The sequence below is a fragment of the Nomascus leucogenys genome, chromosome 9 (assembly GCF_006542625.1).
Source record: "Nomascus leucogenys isolate Asia chromosome 9, Asia_NLE_v1, whole genome shotgun sequence".
In the NCBI taxonomy this organism is placed as follows: domain Eukaryota; kingdom Metazoa; phylum Chordata; class Mammalia; order Primates; family Hylobatidae; genus Nomascus; species Nomascus leucogenys.
This window is the reverse complement of record NC_044389.1, coordinates 54,131,927-54,157,017: the sequence shown is the minus strand read 5'-3', so window position 1 is coordinate 54,157,017 and position 25,091 is coordinate 54,131,927. Positions and strand designations below refer to the sequence as shown.

Sequence of the window (25,091 nt, the reverse complement as noted above, 5' to 3'; positions counted from 1 at the left end):
AAAACTTTGAAATTTTTTCATTTAGGAAGCATCATTTTTCCATATACTATATTCTTAAAATATAATTTTCTTGAACAGATATTTACTTAGCTGGGAAAAAATGGCCCAGTTTACACCATACTCTCTTCAAAAGAAAGCAAACAGATATTCAAAACCTGATTGCTCTTCATTCAACTATATGTTTTAACAGACAAACAAATATATAGCTAGTGAGACAACTGTCATTACCTTGCCCTAAAGTCTCCCCCAAAAGTTAACAACAATGTCAGCATTTCTTAGCATTTCTTTCTTTTCTTTTTTTTTTTTTTTTTTTTTTTTGCGACAAAGTCTCGCTCTGTCACCGAGGCTGGAGCACAGTGGTGCAATCTCAGCGCAATGCAACCTCTGCCTCCCGGGTTCTAGGGATTCTCATGCTTCAGCCTCTGGAGTAGCTGGGATTACAGCCCTGTGCCACCATGCCTGGCTAATTTTTGTGGTTTTAGTAGAGACAGGGTTTTGTCATGTTGGCCAGACTGGTCTCCAACTCCTGGCCTCAAGTGATCTGCCCATCTCAGCCTCCCAAAGTGCTGGGATTACAGGCATGAGCCACTGTGCCAGGCCAGTGTTTCTTTATAATTTACCAAAATACTTTTTTCATAAGTTACCTCGTTTAATCCCTAGAATAAACAGAAGGCAGGGATTACTACTATTTTAAAGCTGAGACAACTATTGCTCTAAGATTTAAATTGCCCAAGTGAATGCATCTGCAACAGCTGAAGTAGACTCACATTTTTCCCTTCTGATTCCAGCTCCCTTCACACACTGTTTCTCCTTCTCCCAAGGAACGTGCAAACTGTTGTCTGCACATAAAGGTCCATTTTAAGTAAAGCAACCATCACCTCTAAGCCTTTCTCATCATCTTTTAGATATATGTTCCCTTACATTTCAAAGAAGCAAGAATTTTTTGCTTACCTGGTCCTTCTCCGGTTTATCAGAAATGTCATTCAGACTGGAGGAAGTCAGATTCCTATGGGTCATGGCTGGGCTACCTGGAAAAACACAAGTAAACTCTAATTAAAGACTTCTTTTCAAGAACACAAAGACTTTGGTGGTATACTTAATAAACATTAGTAGATGATGATGGAAATGGTGATGATACTTTTAACCACACTAGGATTCTTCTGAAGAGTTTTCCAGAGTCCAGGTTGGAGTACAAACATAGTTAAATGTAAAGTACGTAAAATCCCAAATACCTTGTTTAGGACTTATTGCCTGGTTCAGTTTCAAGGTAAGCTAAACTTTGAAAGAAAAAACTTCTAAGACAATAAGCATAAAAATAAAATTGTTCCTGGTTTTGTTCACTCTTTGTCATTGCCCTTTACATACATGCTAATCTGTCTGGTTTCCTTTCCTTTTCCTGTTGCCTGCAGAGAGCAGCTGTTTCCTCATCTTCAGCAGAGCTGACCCTGGATGCCAGGCCCCGACCTCCTCTCCCCCAGGCCTTGGCAGCCCTTCCTAGAATGCCACTCACTCAGATCAACCTGAAAAGTCTTGGTCAAAGTGTTCCCTTCTCTAGCTAACACTTGGATCAAGAATACTTCTCATTAGTGAGCATCTGATTTAGAATCCTCACTCTTTGCCTCAATGTAGTGTTATCAGAGGCTGCCTTACTTCTCTGCATTCCCATTTGCCAGAATAAAATAAGCATATCCTCTTTTCCCCCTTAACATGTTAAACCTCTTCTTCAAGTGAAAGGATGAATGTCATCAGAATACTACATGGGAACCAACCTCCCTGACCATATAGCAGCTGTCAATATGGTTCACTGGTGACCCATCCAATGATTTCAGACACTACCACACACGAACAGAGAGGAAGGACATGCAGAAGAGCCACAGACCGTTTTCAAGTAGACCATGTTAATCAACAGAATACTGAACTTTCATTCTGCAGTTGGACCTGAAATTTCTAGGCTTGCTAAGCAAAAAAAAACTAACTTTTCAAAGCCAAGATGTTTGACCCAACTGCTGCAAGGTGCTGAGTAATGCATTCATCCTTAATCCTCAATGATCTGACTCAGGCTGGTCTTTACAGCAAGAGGACAAGGGTTGAAAAGAAGCACCGAAGTTCTAACATAGCTTCACATTTGCTTCCAAATAATTCTTTAGATTACAGACTTTAATTCCTTCAGATAGAGACTTCAACACATAATTTCACAAAAGACTAAAATCTACTCCTAATAAATTAATGCCTATATAACAGAAGCTATTTAAATATCATTCCTTTTAACTACCAGATCAGAAAAATTATAATTTCCTTGAAGTGGCAAGACAGGATATTTCTGCTGCATTTCATTGAGTAAGCATGGCCTAGATCTCTTAAATCTTTTACCTGGTTGGGTGTTTTATTCTAGGAAAATTTAAGCACATGGCATTATTCAAAGGAAAATAACATTTGAAAATGTGCTTTATGTGCAAAATTAAAAGAACCCCTTTGAAGGGCACATTTTCTTCTTTGAGCCATGTATTAGATTTCTAGTGTCAATACAAAAGACACTAGGTACAATCTTGAATGCCCCCAAATAATGCTGAGATTGAAACTAATAGAAAATGATGAGTACAGACAATTTTGTGCTTTACATTTAAAAACAAAACCAGCTATTTGAACTAACTGGGTAAAAGTTCTGCCTGAATAAGTGAATAAATCTGAATTATACAATCCTAAAGCAATGAAGCCTTAGCAATCCTAATCATGTTAAAAATAGCTTATGTAAATAAATAGGTAAGATAAATTTCTAATCATCAAATCATTTATATGTAAGTGGCAGTACTGAAATAAATTTAAAGCAGTTTTCCATTAAGTAATTTAAATTTCCTAGCCAATAGCCTAAAGTCATTGATTTGCTATAGGCACTTTTCATAAATACTGCAAAGGCACATTTCAGCCCAAGCACTGTCCTAACTGCTGCAAGCCAAATTAATGAGGTTTTCATCATAATGGTAATCTTGATTGATGTGACAGCTTTTCCAAGAAACCTTATATACCGTCTCATCATTCTTTGCATTTCTGAAAGACAGTGATAGTATGGTTATCTATATTTATACTACATGAGGAGCAAGAGAAAGGTTCAGGTCCAAGAAAAATGCAGGAACCAGATGAGGAAGAGAAGACTAGTATTAAGAAATAATCAAATCTGATTCCTCTCCTAACTTTCTCTGATTCTCATTAATAAAAGTAATTAATATTAACAGCTTCACTAACGTTTAACACTGCAAGAGTCTGCTAGTCAACACTTCTAGTAACTAAGCAAGATGATCAGCATTCTTCAATCTTTTTCCATCTCCCTCCCTACCAAACTCCCTATCCTGACTTCCCAAGACCTTGAAGCAGAGACAAATCCTTCCCAATTTTCTAAATCAGTGGTTTCTACAGTGAGATCTCCAGACCAGCAATATCCACATCACCTGTACACTTGATAGAAAGGCAGATTATTGACACTCACGCCAGACCAATTCTTTATTTTGTTTTTCCCATAAATTACTGGGGTACAGGTGGTATTTGGCTACGTAAGTTCTGTAGTGGTGATTTGTGAGATTTTGATGCACTCATCACCCAAGCAATATATACTGCACCATATTTGTTGTCTTTAATCCCTCATCCCCTCCCACACTTCCCCTCAAGTTCCCAAAGTCCATTGTACCATTCTTATGCCTTTGCGTCCACATAGCTTAGCTCCCACATATCAGTGAGAAGATACGATGGTTGGTTTTCCATTTCTGAGTTACTTCACTTAGAATAACGGTCTCCAATCTCATCCAGGTCACTGCAAATGCCATTAATTCATTCTTTTTATGGCTGAGTAGTATTCCATCCTATAAATACACCACAGTTTCTTTATCCACTCATCAACTGATGGGCATTCTAGTTGGTTCCTTGATTCTGCAATTGTGAATTGTACTGCTATAGTAGTTCTACTTTTAGTTCTTTAAGGAATTTCTACACTGTTTTCCATAGCAGCTGTACTAGTTTACATTCCCCTCAGCAGTGCAGAAGTGTTCCCTGATCACCGCATCCACACCAACATGTACTGTTTTTTGACTTTTTGATTACGGAAATTCTTGCAGGAGTAAGGTGGTTTTGCATTGTGGCTTTGATTTGCATTTCCCTGATCATTACCGAGGTTGGGCATTTTTTTCATGTTTGTTGGGCCATTTGTTTATCTTCTTTTGAGAACCGTCTATTCATGTCCTTAGCCCACTTTTTGATGGGATTTTTTTTCCTTACTAATTTGTTTGAGTTTGCTGTAGATTCTGGATATTAGTCTTCTGTCAGATGTATAGAATGTGAAGAGTTTCTCCCACTCTGTGGGTTGTCTGTTTACTTTGCTGACTGTTTCTTTCGCTGTGCAAAAGCTCTTTAATCAAGTCCCAACTATTTATCTTTGTTTCTTTTGTATTTGTTTTTGGATTCTTGGTCATGAAATCCTTGCTTAAGCCAACGTTTATAAGGGTTTTTCCAATGTTATCTTCTATAATTTTTATAGTTTCAGGTCTCAGATTTAAGTCCTTAATCCATCTTGAGTTGATTTTTGTATAAGGTGAGAGATGAGGATCCAGTTTCATTCTCCTACATATGGCTAGCCGATTATCTCAGCACCATTTGTTGAAAAGGGTGTCCTTTCTCCACTTTTTTTGTTTGCTTTGTTGGAGATCAGTTGGCTGTAAGTATTTGGGTTTATTTCTGGGTTCTCTATTCTGTTCCCTTGGTCTATGTGCCTATTTTTATAACAGTATCATGCTGTTTTGGTGACGATGACCTTTTAATATAGTTTGAAATCAGGTAGCATGATGCCTCCAGATTTGTTCTTTTTACTTAGCCTTGCTTTGGCTATGCAGGCTCTTTTTTGGTCCCATATGAATTTTGGAATTGTTTTTCTAATTCTGTGAAGAATGATGGTGGTATTTTGATAAGAGTTTGTGTTAAATTTGTAGATTGCTTTTGACAGTACTGTCATTTTCACAATATAGATTCTACCCATCCATGAGCATGGGATGTGTTTCCATTTGTTTGTGTCATCTATGATTTCTTTCAGCAGTGTTTTATAGTTTTCCTTATTGATGTCTTTCACCTCCCTCATTAGGTATATTCGTATTTTATTTTTTTGCAGCTATTGTAAAAGGGGATGCATTCTTGATTTGATTCTCCATTGAGTTGCTGTTGGTGTACAGAAGAGCTACTGATTTGTGTACATTAATCTCGTATCCAGAAAATTTGCTGAAATCTTTTGTTAGTCCTAGGAGCTTTCTGGAGGAGTCTTTAGGGTTTTCAATGTAAACAGTCATATCATCAGCAAACAGTGTCAGTTTGACTTCCTCTTTACCGATTTGGATGCCATTTATTTCTCTTGTCTGATTGCTCTGGCTAGGGACTTCCAGTGTTATGTTGAAGAGGGGTGGTGAAAGTGGGCATCCTTGTCTTGTTCCAGGTTTCAGAGGGAATACTTCCAACTTTTCCCCATTCAGTATTATGTTGGCTGTGGGTTTGTCATAGATAGCTTTTATTACATTGAGGTATGTCCCTTGTATGCCGATTTTGCTGAGAGTTTTAATCAGAAAGGGATGCTGGATTTTGTTGAATGCTTTTTCTGCATTTATTGAGATGATCATGTGATTTTTTTTGTTTTTAATTCTGTTCATATGCTGTATCACATTTATTGACTTGCATATGTTAAACAATCCCTGCATCCCTGGTATGAATCCCACTTGATCATGGTGGATTATCTTTTTGATATGTTGTTGGATTCGGTTAGCTAGTATTTTGTTAAGGATTTTAGCATCTATGTTCATCAAAGATACCGGTCTGTAGTTGTCTTTTTTGATTATGTCCTTTCCTGGTTTGGGTATTAGGGTGATGCTGGCTTCATAGAATGAAATTCCTTCTTTCTCTATCTTGTGGAATAGTGTCAAAAGATTTAGTACCAATTCTTCTTTGAATACACCTGACCAATTCCATCAACACTCTGGGTATGAGCGGGGAGGGTGGACACCAATGTGCATTTTAACAAGCCCTCCGGGGATTCTGAATCATGCTGAAGATTGAGAACCACTGCTCTAAATAAACCATTATCTTAACAGTATCTATACTAGTCAGAATCTAAGTTGAAAGAAGTATATATGTTGGAGGGGTATCGCCGGAGGGGTAATTCTAATAACCTTGCCCTCCTCCAAGCTACTGCTCTAAACTATCATATCTCAAGCAAATCATTAACTTATCATCCTTGCCACATAAACACACAAAGAGGTTATCTGGCTTTTCCTCTAAATCCTCGCCTATACAACCAAATAAATAATTTTGTTTTGGAAACACACTGTTTAATCAGCCTTTTCCAGAAACATATCACCCAAATCCAAGAAGAAAAAGATGAGGGCCAAAAGAGATTATCAACCAGATTATACAAGGGAATCAGAAATTTGTGTGTGGCATTTTTGCTAACCTGGGAAGGTGTTAAAAAACAGGTTCCTAACAATGTTCTTGTGAATATTTTACATCTGACATTTCAGAAGACATATTGTCAGAATAAATCAGTGTTATCTATTTAGATTTTGGCCTATAATGTAAACACATTATACTGCAATCCTGAGCAAGTAAGGATGCTACAGAAAAATGTCACCTTGCATCAAGAAGGTGAAATACAAGTGTACCTTAAAGTATGTTGCTTCTTGGGCAAGCGGTGATTCATCCACTCAAAGCTACAACCAGTAGGCCCTTTCCACCTAAAATCCAGGGTGTAAAAATGTCTTATGCTTGTTCTTGGTCCAAAGAAACTTTGTGTTTTTGAAGATTCATTAAAAAAAAAAAAAAGAAAAGCAGAAGAAGCAGTCTCAAGTGCATAATCATAATTAAATTTCCATATCACTGTTTTCTGGCCATAAGAAAAAGAAAGCTTTGGAGAATCACATTTTCAAGCAATTTCACACAATCAAAAACAATTTCATTTTCAAAGTACCCACTTGGCAGGTACATACTGTTGCTATAAAAATTAATTACATTCTGTACTAAGTTTGAAAATCATTGTTATTCTTTAGCACACATGTAGCAATTTAAAGTCCTTTGCAATTATAACTATTAGTTACAATAAAAAGGGGTGAGGAGAATCTACGGCACAGAAAGAAGATATTTGAATGTGTACATATTAATAAAATACAATGACACACAAAAGTCCTCCTCACCTCATACCTCCATAATGAGCCAATAGAGAACCCACGGACAAGCTAAAACAAAGATCTCATGGCCAATGAAGTAAATTGAATCTTTTTTATTCTTAATAATAACATTTGTAGCACAAAAAATAACTAACATAACTTACATGTAAGAGACATACAAGTGGATCTGCATGTTCTTGTCAGAATATTTGGAGGTATGGGTCTGATTTTCACTGCTTGGGACCATAAAACTAGCAATAAATGTCGTTTCAGAATAATGTATGTTAATGTGTTCTACACCCACATTGACTCATTGATGTTCTTTCTTCTCCCTTTGTTGGCATAACAAACCTACTAGAAAATGTCTATATTCAAGAATAATGGTCAACTAATCATTTTGAGTACTAGGTACCTGAACTCACATTATCTTAATCCTCATATCAACACTGTGACGTTAGTATTATTATTACCACTTGATAATAAACAAATGAACTTCAAGGAGGTTTTAAGTTCATGGTCACATAGCAAGTGGTAAAACCATAATGTAAACATGGATCTCATAATGCCAATCTCACTGCCTCTGAGAAGGAAACTTATCTCTCTGTGTTTTTGCATCAATACATAAACTGCATCATGGCTAGTAAAGAGAAAATGTAATGTACAACCACAGAGAATATATTCTATTTTCATGCCAATTATGTACAGAATAACATCACTACAGAGGTTTAAGGCAGTTATGTTCCTGGTTTCCAACTTAGCGGTTCCAAAAATGGAGATGGTATTACTCTGCTTTCTCATTTTCATAAAGAAAAGAAGGGGGGAAATATTGAACTCAGCCACTCTGTTTGCAATTCTAATTAAATAGTTGTCGCAAACCATAGCTCTGTGACAAAGAAGGATGCTAAAGGCAGCAGCAATATAATTGTAAAAGAATTACACCACATGCTTCTGAATGTCTTCATTCATAGCCATAGCCAAGTGTTTGTAAAATTCCACAATATACATACAGCCTATTCTCCATTATTTCTATGTTAGTTTTCCGTATTTCAAGTTACTTCCGTTCTAATTTCTTCCCATTTCACTCACTAAAAACAGGAATAAAATGGGACAAAGAGAGCAAGTCACTTAGGATACTTACAATGAGTTTGATTGACAAAGTCTAGAAGGAAGGCTAAAAGAGAGCTTGGATTTCTGTCAGACCAGTTTCCTAGTTTTAGACAGCAACAGGTTATTAAGAGCTTCCCCACCCCGTGGAAAAAAATAAAATAAAATAAGCATGTCATTATGGTCCCCAACCCACTTCCATCCCCCACACCCTAAATAAAAGACAAAAATGTTTTAAATATTAGACTAAGGAAAGTTATTATAAACATATCGTCAGTCAGAAGGTGCCCTTTGGAGGAATTTCATAACTAAGAAAAAATCAGTTTGGGCATTTTTGCTTGTTTCCTTTTTAATTGTTTTTTTTGTTTAAAATTTTTTAATGCGTGTTTTTATTTTATATAATGTAAACTCCAAGAGCCTAGAGCCAAGGCCCTTGGTTTGTCTTGATTGTAGTTACAGCCTCAGACCTTGGCATTAGTGGCACTTAATACTTTGTGAATGAATAATAGTGGTGGGTATAATTTTACCTCCATTTGGAGTTACTACTGTAAACACTACTGTGCAAAGTCCATTTCCTATGGGGGGAGATGCTGTGTGCACACTCCAAGAGCCTTCAGACTTGGACAGCCTTAGAGTAAATAAGTAAGAAGTTTGTAGCTGGCCCAGAACTAACAGAACTGAAAGACACTGCCAAACTGGCCCAAAGCCTGGCATCAAGCAGAGGGAAAAGAAGAAGCAATAAAGAGGAAAAAGAAATTCCCTGCAAAGAAGGAATGAGGATATGAGGATGGAGGAGAAATAAGGCAGAGTGTCAGGATCTCAGCTAAAGGAAAGGAGAGGCTGGAGTAGAGAAAAGCTGGAAGAAACTAAAATAACTTGAAGCATATGATTGTCTTGGAAAGTGGAGCAAATGTGGAGAAAATAAGACATCAAAAGACCCAGATAACCATCAAAGTATGTGAGTAAAGTTGAAGCCAAAAGCTGATGTCATTCCTAATGTATGGGATAAAGATAATAGAGAGGATGTCCTTATATGGAGAGTTAAAAGTGTGTAGAGGTCAAATCACAGATACCCGCATCAATGAGGCTTCATAAATACTATTCTCTTATTTTAAAAGCCATTCCCTGCCCTTTGGGACCTTTGTTATCTATAGTTCCCTTGATCATCTATTTAACCTCAACTCCCTAGACCCTGTTCATTCCTGTTTTTTAATTTTCTGACTACTCTGTGGGCCTTTCCCAAGATTCAGTGTTAGGTCTAACACATCTCAATATCAAATACAAAAGTTTCATCTCTTCTAATTCTTTCCAATTTCAACCAGCAAAAGCAAAATGCCCTAATTCATTGAGAGTTTTATTCTAATAATATTGCACTGGATATATAATTTTTATTGTGATCTAAAATAGGTAGCTTAGGCCAGGCATGGTGGCTCATGCCTGTAATCCCAGCATTCTGGGAGACCAAAGCAGGAGAATCACTTGAATCCAGGAGTTCAAGACCACCCTGAGCAACACAGTGAGGGCGCATCCTATAAAAATTTTCTAAAAGTTAGCTGAGTATGGTGGTGCACACCTGTAGTCCCAGCTACTAGAGAGGCAGTGGGGCGGGGAGAGGACTGCTTGGGCCCAGGAGTTAAAGGTTGCAGTCGGCTATGGTCACATCACTGTACTCCAGCCTGGGCAACAAAGCAAGACCCCAACATTGAATGAATGAATGAACGAATGAATGAATGAATGAATGAATAAAATACAATATAATAAGTAGCTTAATTTCTTAAAAAATATTTCACTCTCTTTCTCACGAACACATACAGTAATAAGGCATACAAAATCTCCACTCAGCTGAGAAAGCATTCAAAAGACATATAAAGACTGGAAAATTTACTAAATAAAAAAGTCCCTATAATGTACTTCAAGGAACCTGTGGTCCCTGGGGTGATGATATTTGTGATTGTAGTTCTCTTTCTCTGTCTCATATTCACACACACATATATGAGCACACTAATATACATAGACACACACACACACACGCACACACACAACATAATATTATGAAGAAAATATTATTCCCTCCCCAAAATGTGACGAAACCATATAAAATAATTTGTGACCTTCTTATCTCACAAAAGCCAAAAGAGAAAAGAATAGTACTTCCAGCAAGCCTATGCTAGCTAGTTAAAGGCTAAGAGGGAAAACCTATCAACGGTGTAATATAACAGAAGTAAATGAATATCTCACTGCCTTCATTCCAAACAGGCACTGACCCAGAGTGATTTTTACTAAATGTCCCTAAGCCAAGGTAAAGAGGATCTTCAGTAGGTTCCTGCAGCCACATCATTCCAAGGACACATACAGTGTCTGATTTAGATAAGTTTGGTCTACTCTCTTATATATACGTAGACATCAGCTCCAAGACATGGTAAAATTTTACTGATTCAGATGAGTGGAAGAATTCTCTGATTTGATGAGGTATCCAAATTAAAAATACTTTGGGCCAGGAGCGGTGGCTCACGCCTGTAATCCCAGCATTTTGGGAGGCTGAGGCATGCAGATCACCTGAGGTCAGGAGTTTGAGCCCAGCCTGACCAACATGGAGAAACTCTGTCTCTACTAAAAATACAAAATTAGCCAGGCATGGTGGCGCATGCCTGTAATCCCAGCTACTCGGGAGGCTGAGGCAGGAGAATCACTTGAACCCAGGAGACAGACGTTGCGGTGGGCCAAGATCACACCATTGCACTCCAGCCTGGGCAACAAGAGTGAAACTTCATTTCAAAAAAAAATAAATAAATACTTGAAATAGGCTACCAATTCAAAATGGTAAACTTAGTATATGACATAGTAACTGGGTTTATCTCCTCAACCTTCCTGGATACTTTAGAAATGACAGATTCACAAAAAATACTTTTTTACCAAAGTATAAAGTCACACCAATGAAAAGAACAGACAGAAGACCAGCATAGACAAGAGGCTCCGAAAACTTTCTGGAAGAAGAAAAGCAGATAGAATAGTAGAACATGACACCATTTATGCTATTTAGAAATGTCAGTGTAAAACTCCATGCAGAGGGACATGGAGTTAAAAAAGAGAATATCTTCCCTGCAAAACCCTGAAGAAACTCACATTGGAATCTGCCAAGTACAATGGAGGCAGGAGTAAGGGACAGGCTAAAAAGGATGGATTCAAGGAAAGGGATGGATTCAAGAAAGTATAACACTATCCCATTGGGCAGAATACCCAGAAGCCAAAGCATTTACACTGCAGGACTCTGCTAAAGAAGTATTCAGAAAACACCAGGGCAATTAGCACAGGTGTTTGTATCTCACAGCAAAGTCTTCTGAATTCTTGAGCTTAGAGCACCCCTCAGAATTATGCCTCCTGTTTACATTAAAGCAAATATTCTTTTTTAAATACAAATGTACAATTGAGCCCCATCAGCGATTTAAGAGAGGAGGCCAAAGACTAAAACCCATACCTTAAAGAAAAAAATAGGCAAAAGAATTCCAAAAAAGAAATATCACTTAGAAAACTTGAAATAAAAGTTCTAATTAGTTTTTAGAGATTTGAGAAGATACTGTATCCATGGATGAGATTGCTATGAAAAACAGAACAAGGAAAAGATTTTAGATTAAACCAATAATTACCTTAAAACCTATATGTATGAGATTATACACATAGCAAAAAAAAAACCCTCAATACAACTGTTAGAAAATATTATAACAAGAATCTTCCAAAGAGCAAGGGAAGAGGGGGCAAAGAGCCAGAAAACATAAGAGAATAGATAAGAGGTCCAGGAATCCCAATATCTGATTATTAGGAGTTCTATTAAGCCAGAACAAGGAAAATTGTAGAGAGAACATTATCAAAGAGAATATAATATCCCAGAACATTATCAAAGAGAATTCAAGAGCCCAGAGATAAAGGACATATTTCTTCAGATCACAAGGACACCTAGGGAAAAACAAAATAAGCCAAAAAAATTTTTAAAAATTCCTGTATGTAGATGAATCATTGTGAAACTTAATAACACTAAGGATGAAAAAAAATCCAAAAGTGTTCTATCTAGAAAGGAAAAGCTGTAAGAAATAGATTTTGGAATTCTCTTAAGCAAAACGGAATGGTAGAAGATAATGGGAACATGATTTCAAAGGACTGGAAGAAAATTGTCGTCAATAAAGAATTCTATATGCTTCCAAATCATCGAGTATGAAAAAAAATAATATAGAAAAGCTGGGGCCAAAAAAAACTCCAAATATTTTAACCTTAATTTGTCCTTTTATACAAAGTTACTGACAGTGTGATAAGCAAAATGAGGGAATGAACTAAGAAAAAAGAGATATATGGTCTCCAACACAGGATGACAATGAAAGTCAATGCTAGAATGTCCATTGTGCAGTGGTCTGGAAAGCAGTCGGTCTCGTAAAGCAGGAGGGTAGCGTAGGGAAGAGAGGAGCTAACAAGAGGAGCAGATCTGCAAGGAGATATCAAGGGATTCTATAGGTGTATTAGTATCCTTGAGGTATTGAAAGAAATTAGGAATGTAGTAAAAATAGGCGATTTTTAAAATGCAATCTAAAACTTCACATTTAAGAAAAACTACTCAAAAGAAAATGTACTTACAGTTCATTACACAGCTTTAGAGTAAACCATATTCATTTAGTCATGATGATATAAATTCTATTCATGTATTTCTAACATTAGAACAAACTGATAGAGAAAGCACAGAATTTATAGATAAGACACAAGAATATAAATCTAAAGGCTGGGCGTGATGGCTCACACTTATAATCCCAGCACTTTCAGAGGCTGAGGTGGGCGGACTGCCTGAGGTCAGGAGTTCAAGAGCAGCCTGATAACATGGAGAAACCCCGTCTCTATTAAAAATACAAAATTAGCCAGGTGGGATGGTGCATGCCTGTAATCCCAGGTACTCAGGAGGCTGAGACATGAGAATCACATGAACCCGGGAGGCAGAGGTTGCAGTGAGCCAAGATCATGCCACTGCACTCCAGCCTGGGCAACAACAGCAAAGCTCTGTCTCAAAAAAATATATGTATATATACATCTAACCTATATTGACAATAAAATGTACAAGCACCAATGACAGAAGTCTAGAAGGCAAGCAGCAAAAAGATGGGCAGCAAAGAGTAGAGATGCTAACATGTTTTTTTTATTTTTTCTTTTCTACTTTTTAAATATTTTTTATTATTATACCTTAAGTTCTGGGGTACATGTGCAGAACGTGCAGTTTTGTTACACAGGTATACATGTGCCATGGTGGTTTGCTGCACCCATCAACCTGTCACCTACATTAGGTATTTCTCCTAATGCTATCTCTCCCCAACCCCCTACCCCACTACAGGCCCCAGTGTGTGATGTTCCTACATCCCTTTTTTACAAGGTAAGAAGTCAAAAGACCCTGTCAATATTTGCTACAAAAATAAGTTTTTGTAGCAAATAATAAAGAACAGAAGCATGAGTTTACTACTTAAAATTACAAATGCAATTAATAATGGATTAGAAATAATAATACAAACGTATTTGAAGGAAAAAAGGTGTACAAATGAGGTAATTTTTTTCTTTCTTTTTTTTTTTTTTTTTGGTGGTGGGGACGGAGTCTTGCTCTGCCACCAAGGCTTGAGTGCAATGGCGTGATCTGGCCTCACTGCAACCTCCTGGGTTCAAGCCCCTCCTCACTGCTCTAGATTTACAGCTCACAAAACATGACTTGGGAAAAGGCCATTCAATTGGCTTCCTCATGCAGTAAACTCCTCAGGTCTTGCTGACTGCACATTCATTTGACTGATACACTCTTAGCAATCGATGACTATAGGACACCCACAACTCTAGCAGTAGCCTCCAGAAAAGAAGAGCACAAACACCTCTGGACCCATAATGCCTCTTTCACCCAAGTGGCCCTGAAGACACCGTAGACCAAAGTGCTGCAAGTCTGAGAGAGAAGAAAGGTAGGGTACGACCTGTCCCATTGTGCACTTGCTCATACACTCATTTTCTCCCCCTTGGAGAGATTAATTATTCAATTCAGCCAAAGTGACATCGAGGGTCCAAATGATGTGATAGCTTCAGGACCTCAAGTGATCCTAGAGTTACTCTGGAAAATTCTGTTCAGAGCTATGACAGGCGCCAGATTTCCTTCTTATTGAAAAGCCCAAGCTGAACTGAGATGCTTGCAGTTCTTGGTTGATACTGTGCTACTCCTAAATTACATCAAGTTATCTAGTTCTAAGAAGTCCCAGTGGTGAGGATATTTGGCTCTGCAACATAGACCTACCTAACATTACCTGCTGCAGGCATTATTTTTCTGACTGGAAGGCGACAGAGTGGGGGCAGTAGAGGAGAAGACAGCATGGTGGCTTACACCTCTCCTTTCTGGATGGGCCTAATGGATCCATAAAGACATATATAAAAAGAATTATGCCAATATGTTATTAATATCATGAAAAAAGACAAAGTAAGAAAAGGTAGTAAAATGGGAATAAAAATATCTTATCAGGATGTCACAAGGATTAAGCAAGCAAACACACGTGGAAGTGTCTTGCTCAGCTGTTCAATAGATGTTAGTTTTCCCCTCTTTCCCTTTGTCCTGCAATCATGTGCATAAATCCCTCTGAACTCAAGATCCTAAGGAAACAGTAAACTACATTTGCCATGGTGTGATCCCATATACTCACTATATGTAATTTTCTAGTCTAAGAAAATGAGTTCAGAGAACTGAGAGGTTGCAGTTCTAATTAATATCCTAAGGTGGGGGTTGAAATCTTGAGCTGACTTAGGAAATGAGGACTGAGACCTAAATGTAGTTGTTATTCATCATACAGAGGGTATGTGATGACTTTAGGCAAACCAATACAAGAGAGCTTCTAGGAAAAATGTTGGATGTCTCACTGACTGCATAGGTCATTAGTAATTATTTACTTGAGAAACCAATGCAGTAAGTACCTCGCTTACTTATGTATATACATCACGGATATAGAAAGTTCTTTAATGGTAATTTCTAATGCTCTCTTGAGGAAAGTATGGTCTTAGCTCATTCTAATATCTGTCATTCTGATTTGACGGCAATATATACTTCCCTATATTTACTACTAAAGCAGTGTGGAGAATGAATTGGGTATGAAAAAAACAGCAAGTGGTAAAATATATGAATCACCATGCAAAAAAAGCTGTGGGAATGCTTCACTGGGCCTAGTTATACTGGTTAAAGATTGCTTAAGTCAGTGGGCAAAGGTTCATTTTAAAAAATCCATTTTCTGCTGAACCAAGGTAAAGAGAAAAGCAGAGAATGAGAAAGAAATTCATATCAGAATCAGTATCAAAACTTTGGCTTCATAAATTCCCCTAGTACAGCACTACTAGAACTTTCCCACAGTTGTACATTATCTCTGGACCAGGAACACAATAGAGTGGAACAATGAGTTTAGATACCCCACAAGGTGGGTTCCCTGAAGGCTGGGTATGTCGTAGATGTGGCTCATAGAGTCACAGAGTTAAAGGGCAACTGGAATTCATCTAACCAACTTCTCATCCAAGCAGTTTCCCTCCTATAACATTATACATAGCCAGTCTCCTAATATCCATTTACATACTCTCAGTGACAGGAAGCCTGCCACTTAATGAAGTGATCCATTTCATTTTAATAAAGCTCATTTTTATGTGGTAAACTGCTTCAATATCCCAGGTAAGCAGTAGCATTTGCACAGACCAAGAAAAAGCGTGAGGATTGTGTTCAGAGTGCCAACCCAAGTACACAGATGCTCAGAAAAAGCTAGTTTTCACTTAAATATGTATAGCTTCTATTAGTCGCCTTAGAAATAATGTATGTCTTAATATGTTCCCAGGCTTAGCTTGGAATGTTCATGACCATGACGAGGCCCTCGCCTTATCTTTTACAATTCTCTAGCACTTGAAAGTTGGTCCCTGCAGTCTTCATCCCTCCCAATAAAACTAGTGTACAAAGGTCCTTTGAAGAAAAAACCCTGCTTCCTCATATAAAAGGACTATATCCTCACCAATAGGCCTTCGCCAGCCTGAAACTGGGAAAACTGAAACTTCGATCAGGTCATTGATTTTTTTTTTGGAAAATGAATGGACTATAAAAATTACATTCACTCCTTATCCAAAAACATCAGAAGTCTCAATAAAATATCTTCTTCACTAAAATGATCACCCAAAGTCTACTTTCCTCTAAATATTTGTATTGAGGGAGCTCTCATGAACTAAGCTGGCTTTTCTCCAGTTCCTTTAATCAACACTCCTATGGCCATGTCTAGATCTCTCACTACCTAACCACCTCCTCGATGGTCTCTACGTTCTCATTCTCCTCCTTCAGATGTGAACTACTCTGTCTACAAGCACTTCTCACTCTGTTCAGGATAAGCTCCGCTTCATCCAGTTAACTAGTCCAGTTATCATAAACATCACTTGTTCCTTGGTTAAAAAACAAGCAAACAAACAAAAACAGTCTAGTGAGCCAAGATGACACCACTTCACTCCAGCCAGATGTGTCTCCAGAAAAAAAGGTCTAACTGGTAGCTCTCTAAGATAGGGACTGTGTCTGCCTTAATCATTGTAAATTCCCAGCACCTAGCTGAGTAGTGAGCAAAGAATAGTACTCAAAAATATTTAAATGAATGAATGGATGATCTGAAAGAATTAGTATACTCCCCAAAACTCTACCCTTATAACTGGGTATGATAAAATTATCGCCACTAAAGGGAGCAGGAACCTTCCCAATCTGAGGTTATGATAATCACTGTTACTGAAGACAACAGTCACAGCTCTCTTGGTCATTATTATAATAATAACAAATATAACCTGAGCCACCAGCTGGGTAAGAGGAAGTGCCACTTTCTTACAGGCTCTAGACACTTCCCTAGAAACCCAGACAAAAATTATTCAAAGACGCTCTCAAGAAAATGGAGAAATAATTCAACCTTGAAACCTACAGCAATTCCCGAAATCAAGACCCTAGCTTAAATGTGTGCTAGAAGAATCGATTTTTAAAGCAAGACGTTTACAGAGGGAAAAGCCTGTCATTATAATTGAATTGATCCTGTTCTTCATCCTCGAAAACGATGCTGAATCTCTGCTACATTCACCTAGTAAGACTGCACTTTGATTTGTAACCATGGTTACTGCTTGCATCACAGTGAATGGCTCTTTCTGAGGCAAAAGCTGATCACAGCCCATAATAGTAAGTGTGCTCCAGCTGTTTCCTGGGATTGATAAGAATGGGTCTCAGAAAACAGAACCATTGCAGAAAATTACACTTCAGAATGCCGACTTGTTGCCCTTCATTGAGAAACACCAGGCATTTCATTTTCTGACTTGAAACAGTAAAATACTGACTCATCAGTGTCTACACTTCTTGTTAGCAGACAAGAGCAGCATCTGTGGCTGGAAGTAAGGAAATCTGAGAGTAGAGAGAACAAGAAGCAGAGGGAGGAATAGCAAGGAAATATGCCATCTGGAGTCTGCACATCCAAGTTCAAACCCTGTTCCCCCCAACTAACTGAGTGACCTCAAACACTCTGTGTCAGATAGGCAAGATTACAGTAGAACAATCTTTGATTCTCATGGCTTAAAACACCAGTGATTTATTTCTTACTCATGATAATAACCATTGTGGATTGGCTGGGGGTTGGTTCTGCATTTATGTCCTCAGGCCAGGACCCAGATGCATGGAGCAGCCACCCTCTTAAAGCTTTCCTGGGAAATGACCTCCATTACGCCTGCTCACATTTCCTTGGCCAAAGAAAGTCATGAGCTCACACCTAACTTCAAGTGGGTTGAAGACGTAGGGTCCTCATACGTGCCCAGAAAGAGGGAGACCTGGAATACTGGTGAATAACCCTAACGACTACCATAAATACTTAACTTCACTGAGCCTCAGTTCCTTCATCTGTAATAAGGAGTGAATGATGCTTACTTCAGAGAAATGTTTTGTGGGAACTGGTGTAATAAATGATAGCTGGAGTAGTCATAGTTGCCCTGGTTGTGATATCTCAGTCATGGATAGAATGATCTAGTCAGTAAGAAATGAAGGCCCTAACCAAAGAATCTTAATTCTCAAATTCTACTACTATCAGCAGCCACAGAAAAGCAGCAGAGCTTCCCTCATGTCACTGTGTCTGGTCAGTTTTTTGGGTGATATGAAGACTACAATCTGATCAATTTAGAAAAATCATTCCTGTTCTAGGTTTACATGGTACCTCATCTTTTCTCTCCCTTTCAGGTTAAGTGTCCATTTAATCAATAAATATTTATGAAGTGTCTGTGTGTCAGGCCCTATGTTAGACCCTGGATGAGAAACAAATCAGTTTCTTCAAAAAAGCCCCAATCTATGCAAGAGGAATCACAATTTGTGGCCCAGTAACAGCTCCACATATCACCATCACCACCACCAGAAAAAATAAAACTAATTCATACAAATAAAGAAATCTAGATGAATTTGAGAAATTTGTCATCATTCCCTCCAAATTCTGTTTTGTCCAATAGTCAAAAACAAAAATGGAACTACCTTATTGTTCAGAATGTTTGTCTTGGGCTAATGGATATTACACAGTCTGGTTAAGTAGATACTACATATTCTATTTCCTCTCTTATTTGTTTTCCAATTTACTAAGTTCTTAAAGAAGATCAGAACACATCCTGTCTATACCAACTGAGTGGAAACACAAGAGATACAAGTGTGACTGACACTGCATGGTTAGCAAATAATTTAAACATGGTAAGAAACAGGTGGATGAATCTGTCAAGTTCAATATTTACTGAACATTTACTAAGCGTGTGACATTATGTTTGGCACCGAGAATACAAAACTGAATGGGTTGTGCTCAAGCTTTTTAGATACTTTGCCAAGGATGAAGGAAACATATTTGTATTATTGTATAATGACAAGTCAGTGGGGGAAGGGGGTTTGGGTTATGAGAGCATAAATAAGGGAGAGTTGCTGCAGTGGGATGGGAGGAGGAGGAGATAATGAGAGATATGAAAAAAGTCTCCTGCGGGACATAAGAGCTTTAGGGATAGGTTAAATTTAGTCACATCAAGAGGGGTAAATTGGAACAGCATAAATAAGTGATAGAGAGATTGCAAGGCATGGGATCTAAGTATATAAAAATCTAAATTACAAGAGCTTGTAGTACAAGAGTGAGAATGGCAAGAGATGATTAGGGGGTTAGGCAGAGACCAAGTTCAAAAGCATTCCACAGGCTTGACCTTATAAGTATTAGCCAGGCTAGGGAACATGAGCTTGAGTTTAAAAATGATAGGGAGTCATCACTAAAGGTTTTTGAGCAGAGGGAGCGATGTGTGGCATTCATAACTTAGGTCCTTCTGGCAGTTGTGAAAGATGGGTTTTAAGAAGTCAGAGTGAAGGCGTGGAAAACAAGAGGATATTCAAGTGGTCCCACATGAGATGATGACAAAAACCTGAATTAGAGCAGTTGTAACAGTCAAGGAAGGGTGGGAATAAATCAGAAGTAAAATGGCAGAAGAGTATGGTTACTGAAGGGTATAGAGGGTGAAGGGCAAGAAGAAGTCTAAGATGACAGGGACTTTTTGGCCTGACAAGGGGATGAATGAGGATCTATTGAGGTGGAGGATGCATTAAGAGGAGTAGAACTGAGATCTGAATTACCAGGACAAGTCTAAACACAATAAACATTCAGCTTACCACGGAAAGAAAAGCCTCGTTTCTGAAGATTTTGCCAGCAATTTTCATCAAAGTAAAATTCTACAGTTTGCTGCCAAAAAGAAATTTCATTATTAACTTTGAAATTGATATCTGTAGCTGGAATATTGCATTTGCTTTTCCTTCTGCCTCTCTCACTCGCATGTGCACAGACAAACGAATTCAAGTATTTAGAGCTTGAGTTGTCTCCAATCATTAAATCCAGACATTGTTTGTTCTATTAAGAGTGCTTTACTCTATATTTGTATGAAAGACTGTCTATCAGTTTCAAATTAATGTAGTATACTTCAGAAGTCTCCTGTAAAACCACAGTCTCACCAGTTCTTCAGTAGACCTTGAACTGGCAACCCTCCCTCATTATGAGAAAAGCCCTCATCCTGCATTGTAAGAGTATGCAGAAGGAGATTTTCTGCACAGTGGCCTTCCATAACTTCACATTGCTCTCAGCCTTGCCAAGAAGAGCACACTCCAAAGTCAAGTTATAATTCCTGTTGTGACTGGGTGGTAGTCATTAGTGCTGCCCACCAAACATTTCTGAATCTCCACCTTCTGGACACATAGTAGCATAATCATTCCTCAAAGTTAGATGTGGACACATGGTACGATTTGGCTGTGTCCCCATCCAAATCTCAACTTGAATTTTATCTCCCAGAATTCCCATGTGTTGTGGGAGGTACCCAGGGGGAGGTAATTGAATCATGGAGACTGGTCTCTCCTGTGCTATTCTCCTGATACTGAATAAGTCTCACAAGAACTGATGGGTTTATCAGGGGTTTCTGCTTTTCCTTCTTCCTCATTTTCTCTTACCATGTAAGAAGTGCCTTTCACCTCCCGCCATGATTCTGAGGCCTTCCCAGCCACATGAAACTGTAAGTCTAATTAAACTTCTTCTTCTTCCCAGTTTTAGGTATGTCTTTATCAGCAGCATGAAAATGGACTAATACAACACAGGACTCACTATGTCAAATAAAATATACAAAAACACGATGTATTATTTCTGGGCAGAACTTTACGAGGCAGCTTGTGAGTCACCATGACCCTTGCTTACTGCTACAGTGACTGTGGAAGCACAGATGACAGAAGGCTTCTATTAGCCTGATCCTAACTAACAATGATGAGCAGAGACCCCTGAAGATCCACATTACACATATAGTAGCATAAGTAAGAAAGAAACTTCTGTGTTGTTAGGCGACACAGATGTTTGGGGCTAGCTCACACTATAGCAAAATCTAGCCCATTCTTCATGACTTGTCATGAAAGCAGCAAAGACAGAATGTCAGGAAGACCTGCTCTTCCTCTCACCCCAACAAAACCATTTCTACTCCACTATCCCTCATCAATGTTCTCTGGGAGAACAAAGAGGAATCACAGTCACAAACACATAGTAGATATCATTTCTCAATGACTCTTAACCTTCCCTTTCAATACTTTCAATTATTACCACCATGCTTTATTTAATTCCTCATTTCAACCATCTGGTTCTATTGTTCATTCATTCATTCAGCATATATTGATTTACTGCTATGTATAAGGCATTCTACCAGACACAAAAAAGTAGCAGTTATCAAACTTTTTGGTCTCAGAACACCTTTACACAATTAAATATTAAGAGGGTCTGTTTATTTCAGTCATATCTATCAATACGTATTACATTAGGAATTAAAACTAAAAATTTTTAAATATTTATTCATTAATTCACTTTAACAATAAACCATTGTGTGTTAACATAAGTTGTATATCTTATGAAAAACAACTATACTTTCAGAAACAAAAAATTTCATAAAAAGAAAGGCACTGTTTCACATTTTTACAAATCTCTTTAATATACAACCAAATGAGGCCGCGTGAGGTGCTCACGCCTGTAATCCCAGGACTTTGGGAGGCTGAGGAAGGTGGATAACTTGAGGCCAGGAGTTTGAGACCAGCCTCGGCAACATGGCAAAACCCCATCTCTACTAAAAACACAAAAATTAGCTGGTCATAGTGGCGCACATATGTAGTCCCAGCAACTTGGGAGACTGAGGTAGGAGAATTGCTTGAACCCAGGAAGTGGAGGTTGCAGCGAGGCAAGATTGCGCCACTGCACTCCAGCCTGGGCGACAGAGTGAGTGAATCTCCATCTCAAAAATAAATTTAAACATATATATATATATTTTTTAAACATATATATTTTTTAAATATATATATGACTAAATGAAATACAATTGGATTTTCTTGTCTGCTTCTGTGTTCAACCTGTTAAAATATATTTTAGGAGGCCGGGTGCAGTGGCTCACGCCTGTAATCCCAGCACTTTGGGAGGCCGAGGCGGGTGGATCATGAGGTCAGGAGATCGAGACCATCCTGGCTAACACAGTGAAACCCCGTCTCTACTAAAAATACAAAAAAATTAGCCAGGCATGGTGGCGGGTGCCCGTAGTCCCAGCTACTCAGGAGGCTGAGGCAGGAGAATGGCGTGAACCCAGGAGGCAGAGCTTGCAGTGAGCCGATATCACGCCACTGCACTCCAGCCTGGGTAACAGCAAGACTCCGTCTCAAAAAAAAAAAAAAAAAAAAAAAAAAAAAAATATATATATATATATATATATATATATATACATACACAGTTTTGGTTGAATTACATGATGAAAATCCTAGGAGGTTTCAATCCCTTTGAAAGGGTCTCAGGGACACTTAGGGCTCTTTAGTTCCCACTTTGAGAATCAGGACTATAGTATAAGGGTCAGAAAATGTTTTAATGACAGGTAGTAAATATTTCAGGTTTTGCAGGCTACATGATCTCTGCCACTACTCTGCCATTGTAGCATGAAAGCAGCTATAGACAACAATAAAAACTAATGAGCATGGCTTTATTCCAACAAAACTTCATTTACAAAACCAGGTGGCAAGCTGGATTTTGTACATAGGCCACAGTTTGTCAATCCCTGCAATAAAGGATACCTGAATGAATCAGACATGTTTCTGCCCTTAAGAAATTGATAGCTGGTAAAGGGAATAAGACATGTACTCACACATTATAGTGCAAAGTAGAATGAGATAAATGTCATGTGAAGAGTCTCAGAAAAGGTTCAGAGTTCAACGTCAGTAAGGAGCACCTCAAGAAGCCTTCAAGGAGAATGTGGGCCTTGAAGGATGGTCAAGATTTTAACAAGTTTCAGGAGGAAGAAGAATATTTCAAGTGGAAAAATCATTCAGGATAAAGGCACTAAGTGTCCAGCAAATTCAAGTAATGGGAAGTGACTGCTGAAATGTAGTATAGATAAAGGGAAATACAGATAGATGTGTGAAATACTACTTAATCAACTTTAGTTTACTATGGGTTGGGTCTTGAATGCCAGACTCAAGGGTTGGGAGGTTGCCTGAGATCCCCTCAGGTGCCACTGAACACTTCCACATGAGGAGGTAACTTATCAGCCAGGTATGATAAGGTCAACTGGAACAAAGTGTAAGATGCGTTTGCATATGCCCAACTATAACCACTGACCCCAGATAACAAGCTACCGGATCAGACTAAGCAAAAGGAAATAAGGACATGAACAAAAGCAAGGAAAGTCAGATTGGAAAGGAGACTGAGGCAAGCAACAATACGGAGGTAACATTTAACAGGTTTAGTGGTACACTGGAGGTATAATCAAAGTTGCATTAATCAAAGTTGACGCTAAGGTTCCAAGTCCGAAAGAAGGGAGAAAGATGGTAAGGATCAGGAAGGTTTGGAAAAGACACAGCTTTGGTGATGAGCAGGAGAGTCTGATTATAAATATATCACACATATCACCATTTTATCAAGCACAAGTCTGAATCCTCACAAATCCCAAAATCTTATTAGGAAAAAAAAAACTGTTTTACAATTTTAGCAGACTGCCAACGTTTTTCCAAATCTGTGCCTCTTGAAATCTCCTCCAAGTCCCCAGTACTCTGAAATATAACAGAATTTCCACGTTTTTATTCTCTCATCTTGATTTTCTCTATTTATAGTTGTCTAAAGTCAGCATATTTTAGTCCATTGTAAATGTAATATTAGATATCAAGGAAATAATTTATGATGTTTTTCATAAATTCAGGATAAACAGTAACTAATTCCTTTATTAAAAAGTGGTTAGAACTGCCTGTATCTTAAGAATGTGTAACTCATTCTTGCATACCACATACATTTTCTGAATGTCTTACTTTAACTAAAAAGTCTGAAGATAGATGTCAGGTTGCTGAAAGATTTTATTTCTTACAATCTTTTGAAAATTGTGACTATGAAAAGCTACAGTGAAGGAATTTTTAAAGTTGTACTTGGAATTGCTTTAGATTTTAAAGGCCAAAAATATACATGGAAATGGTACAATAAGTGACCCAAATAATATTTCCATTCAAAAATAAGTCTGCATCTGAAAAAAACCTAGGGACGGAAAGTGAGATGCTTGGAATCAAGATAAGAATGCACAAAATTCACTGGGCAATAAAGAGAGTTGTGATGTGGTGGTTGTTCTCCACCTCAAAAGAAAGTTTAGGAGAAAAAAACACCAAGCTAAGAGTGTGATAACAAAGCAGGAATCTAGAAGAGTCTTGGCCCGTGATGGGCAACCTAAAAATCTGCTAGTGAAACATATCTTCAAAGATGGTCACAACACATATGATGGGAGCAGAAATCTTAACTGTCATGCTTCTGTAAACCCAGCATCTGTGTCCATGAATGGTTTCCTATGATCTTCCTGGTTGCCAGCTCCTGAGGTATCCTGGACTCCTTTCTCTTCCTCCCCTAACATTCAGTCAGTTATTAAGTCCAGACAACGCCATTCCTATAATATTTCTTGCAATACCCCCTCCTTTCCACTTCCACAGTCGCAATCCTAGCTTAAATCCTTTTTCCAGCACTGGTCTACTGAAATCATCTCCTAACTGATTCCCACTCAAAGAATGACTGACAGGTTAATTTCCCTAATATAAAGTTCTAACCATGCTATCTCCATACTAAAAACTTTCATAGACCTTCCACAAAATGGCCCAATTATTTTGCCACCCTAGCTCTGCACATCTTTTTCCCGTGCCCTTTCTGCTAATTTAATGTATCAACTCACTCTACCTCATACAAACTCTTATTT

At 38.1% G+C, this 25,091-nt stretch overlaps 1 protein-coding gene across 6 annotated transcripts in view; it reads right to left on the bottom strand.

Annotated features, from left to right (window-relative positions):
- SLC4A4 (solute carrier family 4 member 4) overlaps window positions 1-25,091 on the bottom strand; it is a 509,200-nt gene that overhangs the window by 175,372 nt on the left and 308,737 nt on the right. For all 6 annotated transcript variants that reach the window (XM_030818970.1, XM_030818971.1, XM_030818972.1 and 3 more), the window contains one exon: window positions 952-1,028. In XM_030818970.1, the coding sequence (XP_030674830.1) occupies window positions 952-1,028 (77 nt within the window). The remainder of the gene's footprint in view (window positions 1-951; window positions 1,029-25,091) is intronic.